At 38.5% G+C, this 15,727-nt stretch overlaps 2 protein-coding genes and 1 long non-coding RNA gene across 5 annotated transcripts in view; 2 read left to right on the plus strand and 1 right to left on the minus strand.

Moving 5' to 3' along the window:
• The first annotated feature begins 9 nt into the window (after positions 1 to 9).
• Positions 10 to 10,237, plus strand: hmgcs1 (3-hydroxy-3-methylglutaryl-CoA synthase 1 (soluble)). 2 transcript variants are annotated; one of them, XM_085280438.1, is made up of 10 exons: positions 10 to 159; positions 1,935 to 2,383; positions 3,525 to 3,650; positions 3,950 to 4,114; positions 4,854 to 5,022; positions 5,192 to 5,362; positions 6,071 to 6,177; positions 6,292 to 6,417; positions 6,945 to 7,102; positions 9,393 to 10,237. In XM_085280438.1, the coding sequence occupies exons 2-10, from the start codon at positions 1,936 to 1,938 to the stop codon at positions 9,468 to 9,470; spliced, it is 1,548 nt and encodes a 515-aa protein (XP_085136564.1). In that variant the 5' UTR covers positions 10 to 159; position 1,935; the 3' UTR covers positions 9,471 to 10,237. The 2 variants fall into 2 exon arrangements, with proteins under 2 accessions (XP_085136564.1, XP_085136565.1); XM_085280439.1 differs by lacking the exon at positions 10 to 159 and adding an exon at positions 635 to 747.
• On the minus strand, positions 9,985 to 12,860 carry LOC146571293 (uncharacterized). Its single transcript, XR_014893102.1, has 2 exons — positions 12,538 to 12,860; positions 9,985 to 11,525 (listed from the first exon to the last, which is right to left on the minus strand). It is a non-coding gene; the product is annotated as an uncharacterized LOC146571293 (long non-coding RNA).
• tln1 (talin 1) overlaps positions 12,657 to 15,727 on the plus strand; it is a 57,053-nt gene continuing 53,982 nt past the window's right edge. For both annotated transcript variants that reach the window (XM_085280436.1, XM_085280437.1), the window contains exon 1: positions 12,657 to 13,073. The gene's annotated coding sequence lies outside the window, so the exon portion shown is untranslated. The remainder of the gene's footprint in view (positions 13,074 to 15,727) is intronic.

The raw sequence follows: 15,727 nt of genomic DNA on the forward strand, positions 1-15,727 counted from the left end.
TGTGATTGGACAGGAAGCCAGGTGCTGTAGTACTGAAGTTACGCTGCCTCGTCACTGTCTGATATAAATACACCTCTACTTGACTACTAGAGGTTGCTGAGCTGGATATAAGAAACGCCGAAGAGAATAACCTTCATCGCTGAAGTTGACTACATACAGGTGAGAATCGCTACGAATATCCTGCAGCTACACATGTTCAGTTATGAAGAAAACACAAGAGAAATTTATTGTGCGTTGCTGTTAATCTGATTTTCACATGAGAATAAAGAATCGTTCTTGTGTGAGCACACACACACACACACACATATAAATAGATGTTTTAGTTAATGTAAGAATGTTAACACTGAAGCAGACATGGCGAGTCAGACCCTTTAGTACAGGTTTATGACAGTGAGTGCATATATAAATATATACACCTCAGTTGGTCCGTCAGCTGTATTCTTCCGACTAGCAAACTGTCCGAAGAAACGCTTGTAGTCCGTACTGTGATCTATCAAAGTATGTGCCCTGCATAAGAATGTCATCAAACTAGTTACTTTTTAAATTTTTTTAATTTCATTTTTTTTTATTGAAAACAACATATTTTCATACGCAAGTGTCCCGTTAACTCAGTGTGGTAGACTATACTTTGGCTCCCAGGCATGCACTGCTTAAGTTCCAGGAAATCCAGTTGCCGTTGCCCTTTCACCCAATTTTGTTGCCCACTGTACTTATCTGGTCCCCGTCTAGTTCTATGTAGCCGTTTAGGTACGTATTCTGAATGGTATGAAAGCAAATATATAGTTATGGGCAGCTCCAGAAACGTGTCCTCCACTTTAAGCTAAGATTTAAGATTTGGTTCTGAAAATCTGCTGGGCCGACCTTTTGACTAGCTAATCTTACCGGCTTAATATGCATGTGGAGTGACAGTATATGTCAATATTTGATGATATTTATGTAAAAGTCAAGGAAAGAAAGAAGGTCATAGAATCAGTACAGCTGTAGCAAGTATATCACATTTGCTGTTCTCTTAGCTAACGTGGTTGCTAGCAATGCCACCCGTAATCGCAGCAAGTCGGCTAACGTTATCTGTCAGATTATTGGTAAAGAGATCATCAGTAAATAGACTAATATCAGTACACTGTTCTTTTCTAGTATTACTTTTTGTGCTTTCTAAATACTTTCTAATAAGTCTCAAACTAGCATACAGTTTGAGAGTTGGATTTTATTGTTTATGATTATTAGCCTGTAATGACTCGTGCTCTGCGACGTTGTTGTAATTAAATAAAATGTACCCCCATAATTATGCAGCTGTAAAGGTTTCGGTGCTGATGCCTGTGCATAAGTAATATTGTTATATTAGTTTATTTTGGCTGTACATTTTCAACCCTTATACAACCAATTTTATCCCTTTTCATCATCAGCATCTGTTAGTGTAGGGTATTTTAGTCTGAAGCCTGTTGAGGTAAATGTTGCTGTAATTTGGTGCTATATAAATAAAACTGATTTGAATGAGATATAACCAAGTACTTACCTGTCAATGGGGCTGGTCATATGCCAGTATTTTAAGGCTGAATGGTGATACTTAACATATGGATTTTTCCATATTTTCTATAAAAACATTAAAATTGTGCCATTTACTAACCTACTGATTTAACTTGTGTTAGAGTGATTCAGATTTCACCATCAGAGAGTGAATCCAAAACTGCATACTCACAGATGTAGATACTGGAACTGCTGCATATAGCTACTTAACATATATGATCAAATCCTTATTTTGTTTAACAAATTATCAGTATAAATTAACTCCTGTATGTATCCATCCACCCTGTTTATTGACATTTTTAAAACTGGTGTGCTTGGAAACTAAGAGCATATCTGTTTTTATGTGTTATCTGTGTGTTATTAATATAATGTTTAATATAAAACCCCTTCTTGTCCCCTAATTTGTTCAGGATGCCTGGCTCAGCCCCAGTTAGTTACCTGGGACCATGGCCTAAAGATGTGGGTATCATTGCCTTAGAACTGTACTTCCCATCCCAATATGTGGACCAGACTGAGTTGGAGGAGTTTGATGGTGTGCCCGCTGGTAAATACACCGTGGGCTTGGGCCAAGCTCGCATGGGCTTTTGTTCAGACCGTGAGGATATAAATTCTCTCTGCCTGACTGTGGTCCAGAGGTTGATGGAGAAGAATGCTCTATCCTACAACAGCATTGGTCGACTGGAAGTTGGTACTGAAACCATCATTGACAAGTCCAAGTCTGTCAAGACAGCCCTCATGCAGCTATTTGAGAACTCTGGCAATACAGATGTGGAGGGAATTGACACCACAAATGCTTGCTATGGTGGTACAGCTGCACTCTTCAACGCTGTCAACTGGGTGGAATCCAGCTCATGGGATGGTGAGTAAGCTTTTGTTAATGTTAAGCTGCTTTTGTTTATATCAAAAATTACCAGAAATATCTCATGTTTTCCAGTCAAAGCTGACCTCTCTAAACCCCAAAAAGGTAAAATTTTACAATTAGATAAACCAAAGAAATCCACAAAATGTAAACATTTGAGATGCTGGAGCTCCAGAGTGGTTTCCATTTTTTGTTTAATAACTTAAGTAGTCTCCAAAGTGCATTGCACTGCTATAGTTATCATCCCAGTCCACTTAAAAAAAGTCTTTCAGTTAAGCATAATTACTCAGCATTACCCAGCAAGTCATGCAGCAATGTAATTTCATGAATGTTCACTTATTAGTGTTACAAGTTCTTCATATTTCACAAATCATTGTGTGTTAGTGAGCTGTGGCTTAGGTGAGTGAGCAGGGCGTCTACCAATCAGAAGCTTGGTGAATTGAACAGTTTCCTCAGATGTGTCCGTCGTGCGATCATGTGACTGTTAGACAAAAGTGCTGAATGAACGCTCTGGGTTCTCAACTTGAGAACAAAGGTCTAGAATCGACTCTGTGTGCAGTCATAGCGCCCAAAATATAACACATGTAAGCTTTTTGAAAAGCCACAGTGGCTTTTTTTTAAAATCTCTTCACCAGTGTTTAGTGACATGCTGACTCAAACATATCTCTCTTGTAAATGAGACACTAAGTCTCAGCGGGATTACCTGTATAAATAAAGTTTAAATAAAGTTAAAACATTATATTATGCATGAAAACTTAAGTAGATAGACTTGTATATGCAGTATGTGGGGTATGTAGGTATTTTTACTCAGTTGTATATAGCATTTGTATTCTATTTTTATCTTATTGTATATTTTATTCTATTTTATTCTACTGTATATAGTATTTTATTCTATTCTGTACAGTTGTGTACTGTATTTATTCTTATTGTATTCTAATTTTTGCTTCATAACTTTTGCAATGTCCACTTCCTGCTGTGACAAAACAAATTTCCCACGTGTGGGACTAATAAAGGTTATCTTATCTTATCTTATGTGTGTGTCTTTTTGGTGTAGTCTGTGTTGAGTGTACCTGAAGCAGCTTCTGTTTTTCTAAAAAGAATGCCTTAGTGATTTCCTGCTCCTTGTGTTTCTTCTCTGCAGGACGTTATGCTTTGGTGGTAGCAGGGGACATTGCTGTCTATGCCACAGGAAGCGCCCGGCCTACAGGGGGGGCTGGTGCTGTGGCCATCCTGATTGGGCCTAATGCTCCTCTGGCCTTTGAGCGAGGTCAGTTAATTGATAGCTTTGTTTCTTATGCTCAGTCTCTGAGACAGAGCTTTTGAGAAAGAAATTATACATTTTTGGAAAAAAGTTTATTTCTGCTCAGATGAGTTATGATATAAGCACTTGTAATGGATACACCAGTAGGACTGTGTTAAATCTGTTAGTAGATAAAATGTATCCAGAAATGACCTCAGTCGTGCAACGTTTTAAATGAGCATCACACAAAATGTGTCTGAACATATGTCTTTTGACATTTGTGGTAAAATGAGGGAATGACTGAAGTTGTTGTTTTTAATATACAGGCCTACGGGGAACCCACATGCAGCATGCATATGACTTCTATAAGCCAGACATGGTGTCAGAGTATCCTGTTGTAGATGGCAAGCTGTCGATACAGTGCTACCTGAGTGCCTTGGACCGCTGCTACTCTGTGTACCGCAACAAAATCCATGCACAGTGGCAACGAGGTTGGTAGTATATAGAAAGACACACACATGTCTGGTTTGCTATCCTCGTGAGGACATCTCATTGACATTATGCTTTCCCTAGCCGCTTACCCTAACCCTAACCCTAACCATCAAAAATGAATGCCTAATCCTTACCCTAAACCTTAACCATAACGCAATTGTAACCATGACACTAAAACCACATTTTGAGTCTTCAAACTCATGGGGACATGGATTTTGGTCCCCATCAGGCCTGTTGGTCCCAAAGAATAGTAAATTTCGTATTTTGGACCCCCCCAAATAGGAAAAACCAGTACACACACACACCTTGGCCAGAAAAATTACTTCTTTGGTTTTCTCTCAAGGTCAGCGGTTTGGTATAAACTGCTCTGTGGTATGGGGTCTGTAAATTGGAGTATGAGCCAAAAGCTCTTAGCTGCCCCTTTCTTTTTATTGAACAATGTGTTTTGATTTTGAACCGAAGTCACAAAGAATCTAAATCAAGCCCTAAAAACTAGCAGGAATTTATGCTGAGCTAGGAAGAAGTGCAACAAGATTTGAGTTGTATGTAGAAAAAACATGTTCAAGAGAAGTGTTGGTTTGAGTGAAACTCTTATCTATCATTTCAAACTGTCATTTACACCTGTGCCGTATGTAGCCTAGTGTGGTAGTACTGCTTGAGCTACACACAAGATAACCATTGTGTCATTCAGTAAATTAATTTTTTCACATGGTCTTTAATCATTATATTTTCTAACAGAGGGTTCAGATAAGAGCTTCAGCCTGGAGGACTTTGGCTTTTTAGTCTTCCACTCTCCTTATTGCAAGCTGGTACAGAAGTCATTGGCAAGACTGATGCTGAATGACTTTCTGAACCACCCCAGCCCAAACACTGAGACCGGACCCTTCACAGGCCTCGAAGCCTTCAGGTACTCTCAAAGTAAAGCACCTGGCCAGATAGTTTGTTTTAAAGTCGTGAGCTCAAGTGTAATTGCTAGTTTTGGACATATTTAGACATTTTCATCATTTGTACTTTTATACAAACACAAAGGGGGGAAAAGCACTTGTAGTAGTTTTCTTACTCATTGTGTGTTGCAGAGATGTACAGCCAGAGGATACCTACTTTGACCGGGATGTGGAGAAGGCATTCATGAAGGCCAGTACAGATATGTTTGAGAGGAAGACCAAGGCATCCCTGCTAATCTCCAACCAGAATGGAAACATGTACACCCCCTCTGTCTATGGCTGCCTGGCATCACTTATTGCACAGTATGTCTCATTGTCTTTTCTTCCTTTTGCATTTATTTGTCCACTGAGGTCAAACATTAGTTTGAATCACGTGCTTAAGAAGGTTGAAGTCAAAGCCTGGATTAACCTATAATAAATAAATTAAAGGCAGCAACACATGGGTGCAATAGTTTAGCTGTCTGCTGGAGCAGATGAACATATGCTGCAAGTCTTAAAGTAATGTCCTGGGTTCAACTCCAGTCTGAGCTCTTTGCTGCATGTCTTTCCCCACCTTCCTGTCTGCTCTTCACTGCACTATCTAGTCAAGGCAAAAAAGACAAAATCCACTCAGACTTGAGGCATAATTAAAATTCTGTGGGATGTGCTCCAAATTTTGTGTTAGGCTTTGTGTGTGTGTGTGTGTGTGTGTGTGTGTGTGTGTGTGTGTGTGTGTGTGTGTGCGTGAGTGAGCGCGCACAATTTTCCTTTCTTTTCTTTTCTTTTTCTTTTTTTAAAAATCCATGTTATAGTTCACTTCTCAACTGCCTGAATAATAAAGGCTGAACAGATCACATAGAAGTCCTGAATCCATACTGATTCCACAACACTAACATCAAGAGTCTCTTTGGATCCTTGTCCTTGATTTGAAATGCTTGTCCTGCTAAGATTACTATTTATTTGGGACTAGTTTTACTCATCCAGTATGTATATTAAAAAAAAAAATATATATATTTGTTGCCTCTGTTGTAGACACACACCATCACAAATGGCAGGACAAAGGATTGGAGTTTTCTCCTATGGTTCAGGATTTGCTGCTACACTGTATTCTCTCAGAGTGACACAGGACCATATCCCTGGTAAGTCATATATTTTACAATTGACTTGTGTGACATAAGTAAAATTGCAAACTTTTGCCATTAAAAACAGTAGAAAGAAACTGTAGTTCATTTCTGGTTGGTTGTCTGTGTCAGGATCTAGTCTGGACAAACTTGTATTGAGCCTAAGCGACCTGAAGACAAGACTGGACTCGAGGAAGAAAGTTTCGCCAGCTCTTTTCTCTGAGAATATGAAGCTGCGAGAAGACACACACCACTTGGGTATGACCTCGCTTTTGTTGCTTGGTTATTATTTTTCCATATTTCTGACAGCAAGGACACTAAGAGCTGTCACAAACGCACAAAATAGCGTTCATGTAAGCACAAATAGAAAATGTTAATTGTGATGTTTACAGTAATGACAAGTATGTGATTCTTGTTCTAATATAATTAAAGAGCTTCACAACGGCTTTTGCTGTGCCCTAATATAAAATGTTACTTGGTTATTTATATATTATTCTGCACAAAGAAACATGATTAACAAATCTTGATTGACTGATTTAAGTCAAAAACAAAAATAGAAGATTCACACCCCAGGTAAATGTAAGACAGTGTACCCTGACTTTGCTTTCAAATTCACACATCTGAAGAGTACTTCAATGGAAAGTCTTTAACTTGTCAGAGTCTTGCCTCAGTAAAATAGGCTGGTTTGGCTAAAACGCTCACTGAGTTATTCACACACACAACTAGACTGGTATTTGGAATAATGGCTTGTTTACACTGATCACTTTTTTTTTTCTTCCATACAGCCAACTATGTCCCACAAGGCTCTGTTGAGGATCTGTTCCCAGGTACATGGTACTTGACGCGAGTGGATGACAAACACCGCAGGGAATATGCCCGCAGACCTCTGGATGATGACCTGCCAGCAGAATCAGAACGGGTTCGCTCAAGCAGTGCCACAGAGGTACAGGAGGAATAAATATTTGGGCAGTTTTCTATCTTTCATATAGACAAAATTAATTCTGTAACAGTATTTTTTTTTTAATCTGTAAATGACTATATGAGCAGTCCCTTATAGAAACAAATGACATGGTGGGCATGTAAGAGTCCACATGCTTAGTAAGAGTATAAAACCTTTAATTGGTGAATCTAAATTGGCCATAGGTGTGAATGCGAGTACGAATGTCTGTCATCCCTGGCGATCCATCCAGGGTGTACCCAACCTCTTGCCCTATGGTAGCTGGAATAGGCTCCAACCTCCCTACGACTCTGATATGGATAAGTGGAAGAGCGTGGATGGATGAATGGATGAAATCACCCAGCTATTTTATATAATTTAGTTATATTCGGGTTGTGGGGGCTGCAGGCTAAACAGAGAACCACCTCTTCCAGCTTATCTGGGGGAACACTGTAGCATTCCCAGGCCAGTCGGTAGATGTCATCTCTCCAATGTGTTCTGAGGCTGAGCCTTCCTCCTCAGTATGACAAGCCCAGCTGGTGTTGCAACACTTTATTCAGGAGGCGACCACCTCAACTGTCTTCTTTTGTAGCTGCTGTGCTCTAAACCTTTCCTGAATGACTGAACTCCTCAGCCTGTTCTAAGGGAAAGCCCATCCACCTTGCAGAGACAGCTCGTTTCCACAGCTGGTATCAGCAATCTCATTCTTTTACATTTAGAAAAAGAACTAACAACTAGAAGAAGAAGAATAGTAAAGAATAAAGAGAAACAGGAACTCAGTAGTGTGAATGCTTTACAAAGCACACAATAAGCTTGTCAACAAAAAGATCAGGTGAGATTAAGAGATTTATGGGGTTTGTCAACAACAATCTCAGAGCAGCAGCTCCACCTGGTGGTAGATAGCATTTAGAAGACAACAATTTACTGATATTTGGCATCAATTGAAAACAATTACATTAAACAACTAGTACATCTGGTACCGACTAGTGACAGTAGTGACGATTACTCCTGTAGTTGTCTAGTCATGCACATTCCTATACGCTATATTGCCAAAGGCATTTGTTTGTCTGCCTTCACATGCATATGAATTTAAATGACATCCCTTCCTTAATCCATCTAGTTTAATGTAATGTCAGTCCACTATTTGTGGCAGGAGCCTCCATTAGACACTTCCCTTTCCAGAATTGCATTCTTGAGGTCAGACATTGCTGTTGGGTGAGAAGGCCTGGCTCATGGTCACCTCTTTAATTCATCCCAAAGGTGTTCTATAGGTTTGAGATCAGGACTCAGTCAAGTTCTTTGACACCAAATTCCCTCATCCATGTCTTTATGGACATGGCTTTGTACACTGGTGTGCAGTCATGTCGGAACAGGAAGAGGGGCTCCCCAAACTGGTCTCTAAAAGTTGGGAGCATCAAATTGTCCAAAATGTCTTGGATGCTGAATCATTAAGAGTTCCTCTCATTAGAACTAAGGAGCTGAGCCCTTCCTGAAAAACAACCCCACACCATAATCCCCAATACATTAAAAGTTCTTTTGGCAACAGCCAAACCCAGACTTGTCCATTGAATTGCCAAACAGAGAGTCGTGATTTGTAACTGGAGAGAACATGTCTCAGCTGCTCTAACAAATGATCTGCTTTGCATTGCACTTGGTGGTGAAAGGGTTGGATAAGTTTTCATCCAGGGATATGCGTTCCACGAAGCTCTTTGCACATTGTCCTTGAGCTAATTTCCACAGGAAGTTTGGAGGTGTTGATTCTGCAGAATGTTGCAAACTCTGCACCTCAGCATCCTCAGATTTTTACACGGCGTACCGCTTGGTGGCTGTCATTCCTAATCACTTCCACTTTGTTTTAATACAACTAAGAGAGTACTGTGGAATGGGAAAGAAATTCCACTGGTGGCATTCTATCACACTACCACACTTGTCATCTCAGATTTAAACTGGTCAGATGGTTCTTTTTCTCAGTGGAAATGCAAACAAGCAGTGGTCTGAAGGAACCATTTGGCTTCCTGAAAAGTGTTCCTGGGCACTTGGATGGATGACGGTTTATGTAAAACATAAATGTGGAGGAACCTGTGATTCAGAAGAGAAAGCTTGTCAGCATTCTCTCTCTGCATGTCTTGGTGTACCTAGACAAGATACTGAAGCCCTTTTCCCCATCTACGAAAGAATCCCCCTGCACATGCAGCATTGCTTCTCCCATATAATCAGAGGGCTCTAACTTGTCAAAATGCAATATATGGACAGTAATGAATTGTTTCATGATGTTGATTATTTTTTCTTCTTTCAGCACATCCCAAGTCCAGTAAAGAAGATGCCTCGTATGCCTGCAGCCACGGCTGGCTCTGAAAGAGCCGTCAGCAACTGAAAGTACTCTGCACTTACTTGGAGAATTATTAAGTTCCAGCAGTTTGGAAACTATGCGAGACAATAGAGATCAGATGAATAGCAACAGAAAGTGCTGTGCCGTGCAAAATTATGATTAAATCTCCATTAGTGGAGGACTACAAACAGCTGGAGTCCCCTTGTCTTCATGTGTTACTGCAGGACAGTAAACCTGAGCAGAGTCTGTTACCACAATATTTTATTTTAGTTATCCTTTATTTCAACTTTTATATTTCATGAACAGCTATATTTGGGAGAACCATAAACAGACATAGACATAGCATGATTGATTCTGACAGCTGCCAACCAGTGATGATGTGACTTCAGGTTTTCCTCTAATGAAACAGAACGAAGAGTATGTGTCACCTGTTTTTATGATTTAAAATTGTACTGCTGTCACAGCATATGATGGAGGTGCTGACTTTACAATGTCACTTGGTCATCATAAACCAGAACAGTTCAACACAAGAGGCAAAATGATGCTATATAAAGAGGAGCTTTTTCCAGTAGGCAAATGGTGCGTTATCTTTAAACTTCTGATTCCGGGAGCCAAATATCTAAAACCCAATGTAAATCTGTAAAAAGAAAAAAAAAAAGAAAATATGCACTGTAGCATACTGTATACTTTGTAACACATACCTGGTTTTATTTTGTTGAGACACCAATCAATTTATTGAGGGGTTATTGTAAGAAAATGTTTAATAGTGTTAAACATTTCACTGATAAATAAATCAAATATATCAAACTGTCTATGGCTTCTAATTTCCCATTTTTAAAAGAACTTTGTGTGAATTTGAGAAACTGGTCAGACAAGAAAAGACATGTTCTTGGACAGAGGGAACTTTAGCTGAAACTTCATATTTGCAGTCTAATTCATTAAACTGGGTAAGGTCATTGGTTGCATTGTCATTCATTGTTATTTTCTAAACCTGTTCTGTTCACTTACAGAAGTAAATAGCAAGCAAGTTATTTATTGCCTCTATGTGTACAGAAACAGTTCACTTTATTACAGGAAACAAAAAGGGGAAAGAAGATTATTTAAAAATGTCATGGAAACATTATAGCCAGTGCCTGCAAGGTTTTCTTCTTGTGATGTGGCCCTTTTTAAGAAATCTGAAATTTACATTCATCCAATCTAATCAGTGTTTCAGGGGGGAAAAATATAGGTACCGTACAAACAACTGCTAGAAATCCTTTGTAAACCTTCTTGAATTTGAGTAATTTATCCTATCATTCTTGAAAGTGCAGTCTGATCTTCTAATTAAATTTAGTTGTTAAATTTACACAAATTTACATGTGTACTTTTAGGTTTCTGTTGCAAACAGTGCAAGCAGAAAGCAGCCAAACAATTTCATTTCAGTAACTTGTAGTTTGACAACCCCGTAGAAGCAGGAACTTCCATCAGAAATTTCCTGTAGCTGCTTGTCATACTTATACAAAACATGGAAGAATCCTTTATTATTCCTGTAGAATGAGGGTGACTACATATGTATTCCAGTCACTGCCTTACACATACATACATTAGATTGGCATAAATTGAGTTGATAAATCTACCATCATCCTCATATTTGTCATCATTTGACTATTTATATATCAAAGTGCTTGAGAAATTGAACATAAAGTGATATAAAAAAGGGGGTTGCCTTTCTGATTTCCTCTTTTTCAATTGTTTGTTACACTTAAATGTTTCAAATCAAACACATTTAAATATTAGACAAAGATAACACAAGGAAACAGAAAATACAGTTTCAACATGGCACCATCACACTACCTCCACCATATTTTACTGGTGGTATGATTTTTTGTTTTTGAAATGCTTTGGAAATGTAATGAACACACACCATTAAATTTCTCATAATTAGGTTAGTTATCAGAATTGGATTGTTGTGGGCAGCATAGTGGTGCTGTGGTTAGCACTGTTGCCTCACCTTAGGCCCATCCCTGTGTTTGCGTCAGTTCTCTCTGGGTGCTCCAGCTTCCTCCCACAGTCCAAAGGCTTGCAGTGATGGGTGTGAATGGTTCTCAGTCTCTGTTAGCCCTGTGATGTGCAGGCGAATAAAATAAAATAAAACATATGCAGAAATATACAAGATCTCGGGTTACTTAAAGCAGTAAAACTGCTTTAAAATGATGGAAAATGTCTATGTTTTTACACAATGGTAATTTTCTGTTATTTCTGTACATCTATCCAAAATAATTTGCCATAAAAGAACACAAAATGTCTGTTTAGGTGGCAAAATAGATGACTAATTTGTTTTAGTAAGTTGCTTATTTGACAGAAGAAATAGCCATCTATCCATTTTCCTTCACTGATTTTAAATAACATTTCACTAAACTTAATTCACCACTAGTACTTGCAACTTGCAGAGTTGCATACTGAAGCATTTAGTATGTATACAGAATCTGTTTTTACAGTTCTCATCTTTTTTAATTAATATTAATTTGCAGAACATTTGTATTAAGCTTGAACATTAGACAGGTCTTGCAATAATCACAGAAAATATACCTTGCCCTAAAAACAGCAAATTAATACTGAGTGACTATTGACACTGACTGAATAATATAACATAATATAATATTATAATACTATAATAACATAATAATAATAAAGAGACAAACGAACTGTGTTTAATATGTGATTAAGATTTATTTAATGAAAAATAATCTTTGTTTTTTTATCTGAAAATTTATATTTATATCCTTGCAGATGGTGAGAAAGTAAGTCGCAGGTTCAAGAGCTTTGTAAGACAAGGAATGACAAGTCAGAAAGCCACCCAAGACTTCAACAGAATTTTAAAAATATATGTACCTCTCCACCTTTCTTCTTCTTTTGAATGTTAATTTGTTATTATTGTTTTTATTGCAGATAGTAGCTTTTTAAAAACTTTTTAAAAAATTACTAATCAAAGAGAACATTAAAAAGAGGGCTACAGAAGAGAAACACTGGGTTTCAGTCCCGTCACTGTCAGTGATGACAGCCGGATGCGAGCAGTGTTCAGGCCAAAGAAAAAGTAAGATAGGTTGAAGTTTCGAGGAGCTGACACTTTTACCGTTATGTGGCCCCAGCGTTGCGTGCGCACACCAGCTTTATAATACGACGATGTTGACACTTTTGACACACCCACCGAACCATCCTGGGCAACTTCAAATGCAGCTGGCCAACGTTTGAAGGAAACATGTCTGTCTACCCGGAAACCCTAACAACGCAGATCTGAACGTCTCCGCGGTCTCCTCCAGCACAGTCCGTGCCATTAAGAGTCAAATTGAGTTGGTTTAGTGTTGAAAACAAGACAGAGTTTGGAAACAAAATAGAAAAGTATGAAAACACCCTCAGTGTTATTCGCCTGCAGCAGAACAGTACCCGAACTCTACACCGCCCCTCTGTGCGTCGACGCGCTGAGCCAGGGTGGAGTTTTTCGCAAGCCGCTGCCGAGGGATAGGGAGAGGAACTGAGAAAAAGTCGTCTTCTGGCCTTTCCCCTGGTGGAAAACTTTATTTGTTGTCGGGAGTTAATTTAAGGATCGTTAAATCAGCTCTGTTTTCCGTGTTTGAGTGGCCGTCGACGAGAGTGGATTAACGCGCCCAGGTCAGACTGAATGTTTCTAACTTTGAAAAGTTTCTAGCTTTTTTCTTCGTTTTTTTAAAACGCGAAGTCCCTGACGTCACCACAGACTCGACATGGAAGCGAGACAGATTAGTAAACGTATGCAGATTTGGGCCTTCTAATGTAGAGAGCGCATAAACGGTAGTGTATATGATAACCCAGAAGTTAAATCACACAAATGGGAGACGAATCGAAAGTATCAAGCGCCAAAAGAGACCACCTCTCTCACACACACGCACACACATCTGAATTTTCTGTGCGCCGTGTCACTGTCCTCTCATGCTTCCCTACAATACGCGCATTTTGATGAGATATATATAAGTTACCTTTATACTATGAAATAGTTTGAATGTCAAAGTTAAAAGGAGTTAACAGCTGTATTGTTCCCCTTTTGACCTACAGCATGCAAGTTCAGTTCATCACAGTCATTTTGTAGGCCGCTCATAAGTGTCCTGGGCGTGTTGTGCAGCTGTTAGAACAAGAAAAAATATCGCCTCTGGGTGTAAATTCTTACACCGCTGTGATGTGTTGTGCAACACAATGAAGGAATTTGGATGCAGATATGTCTACTAACCACCGAGCAATAAAGGAAAAAACAAAGGGTACTTTCTACAGGCTGAAGGACGGCCTGTAGAAACTAGCCTGGAAGAATTAGGAGCTGTACATTTTTAGGCAGGCTCACCTAAAATAAGTAAATAAATAAACTAAAAACCCAAACAAAAGCATTTTTGTCTCTGTGAAATTGCTTATTACATTAATTGATTAAAAGAATGTTATAACAATTAATAACTGCTTCATTTTGTATTTAAACTTGTATCTCATTAGATTTTTACATCTTTACATTTTTTTTTATATCATGCTGCTGTAACACAATTTCCCAAATTTTGGGATAAATAAACGCTTATCATTCACTGAAAAGTAATGTCTTCAGTAAATGCTTCACCTTCTTTTTTGAACTTGTAAAGATCAGCCTGTGTTCATTAAATAAGGAGTTTTGTTACATGTTAGGTTGCTTATTCAATGCTTACCTTTCAAAAAAGAAGTGCAAAGAAAAAAAAATATAAATAACTATCTGACACCAGAACACATATAAGGGAACAGTTAATATATGCACAAGATGGTATGCTCTCAGTGCACTGCACATTTTCGACCACAACCACAGCAAAAATAAATAAGTAAAAATCTAACTATTTTAAGTGGAGGCGAGTGAGCAAGAGATAAAGATAGAGAATCATGAGGTCTTACAAAAGTAAGAACAAAACGTAAACTGGAACTAAACAGAAATCCAATCACTCAGCTTATTGTGACTTGTTGTCTTTGCCTTCCTGAGTGTTGTGTTTGTTTTTAGTTGAACAGATTATTTGTTAGTTGATGTAGTCTTATATGTCTTGTGTGTGTGGATTTTTTTCATTAACCAGCTTCACATGTGTAGCAGAAGCTAACTTTTAACTGCCAAGCCACTATACACTGGTGAAACACTGTGATCTGGGCTGTAAAGAAATGAAGAAAGGCCTCCAGTATTCAAGGTTCAGGCCATGCTGTGTAGTAATCTGAGCTAATCTACCAGCCATACAGAATTCAGGTAACAGAGTAAAATCCCATTTTGGAAGTTGTATCGTGGACTATTCTCACACCAGTTAAGGAAACCTGCTTCCATTCCAATGTGTTGCCGTGGTTGGAGTGTAGTGTTTTAACTCAGCCATATTTGGTCAAGACAACATGTGCAGCCACTAGTCCACAAGAAATCATTTGTTTTAGACATAAGCCAATTCCCATGGCTGTGTGAGATGCCTGGGGAGTTCAGTCACACCAATGAGGAGACTGGAAGAAAATACAGCTCTTACTTAATTTAAAAATCACACAAAACCTTAATGTTGTTGGGTTGTTTATGATTAAATGAAACATGTATAAAGAATAAAAAGAAACAGAGCTTACCTTGTGATGGCATCACACTAACTGTAATACTGGCTGGTATTATGCCAAATTGTCAATAATTTCATCCATCAGAAACATTAATCCATGTATGGAGAACAACCTCCAGGTGAATTCTAGGGTCTTACATATGAGAACATAATAAAAAAATTCATTTGGTGCTTACCAGGTGCTGAAATTATGTAAATAAAACTTGAACACATGACATACAATGTCATTATTTATTTTGGAAAAAAACTAAGCAAAAATAGGTGTGTAACACAATGCTAATACATCATCAGTGGTCTTAGAGAAACTGTTGCTCACCACCAATCTGGGAAGGGTTTTAAAACCATTTTTAGAAAGACTATTCCCATGTGGAAAACATTCAAGACAGCTACCAATCTTCCCAAGAGTCAGTGTCCTAGTGAATTCAACTCATGGGTAGAGTGTGCACTGTTTTGAGAAAATGCAAAAAACACAGGAGCTACATCTCAGTCTCTACAGGCCTCAGTATGTTAAAATAAGAAGGAAATTGAACATGTATGGCTTGTTTGGAAGGGCTGCCAAATGAAAACCTTTTCTCTCAAAAAGGAATATGACAGCATGGCTTAGGTTTGCATCTCATCCAGCCACAAGACTTTTGGAACAATGTCATTCTGACAGACAAAACCAAAATTGAGATGTCTGTCCACAATGAACAGCACCACTTTTGGAGAAAACCA

The sequence above is a fragment of the Mchenga conophoros genome, linkage group LG7 (assembly GCF_057382185.1).
Source record: "Mchenga conophoros isolate Kocher_MC1m ecotype Shallow Benthic linkage group LG7, M_conophoros_male_GT1.1, whole genome shotgun sequence".
Taxonomy (NCBI): domain Eukaryota; kingdom Metazoa; phylum Chordata; class Actinopteri; order Cichliformes; family Cichlidae; genus Mchenga; species Mchenga conophoros.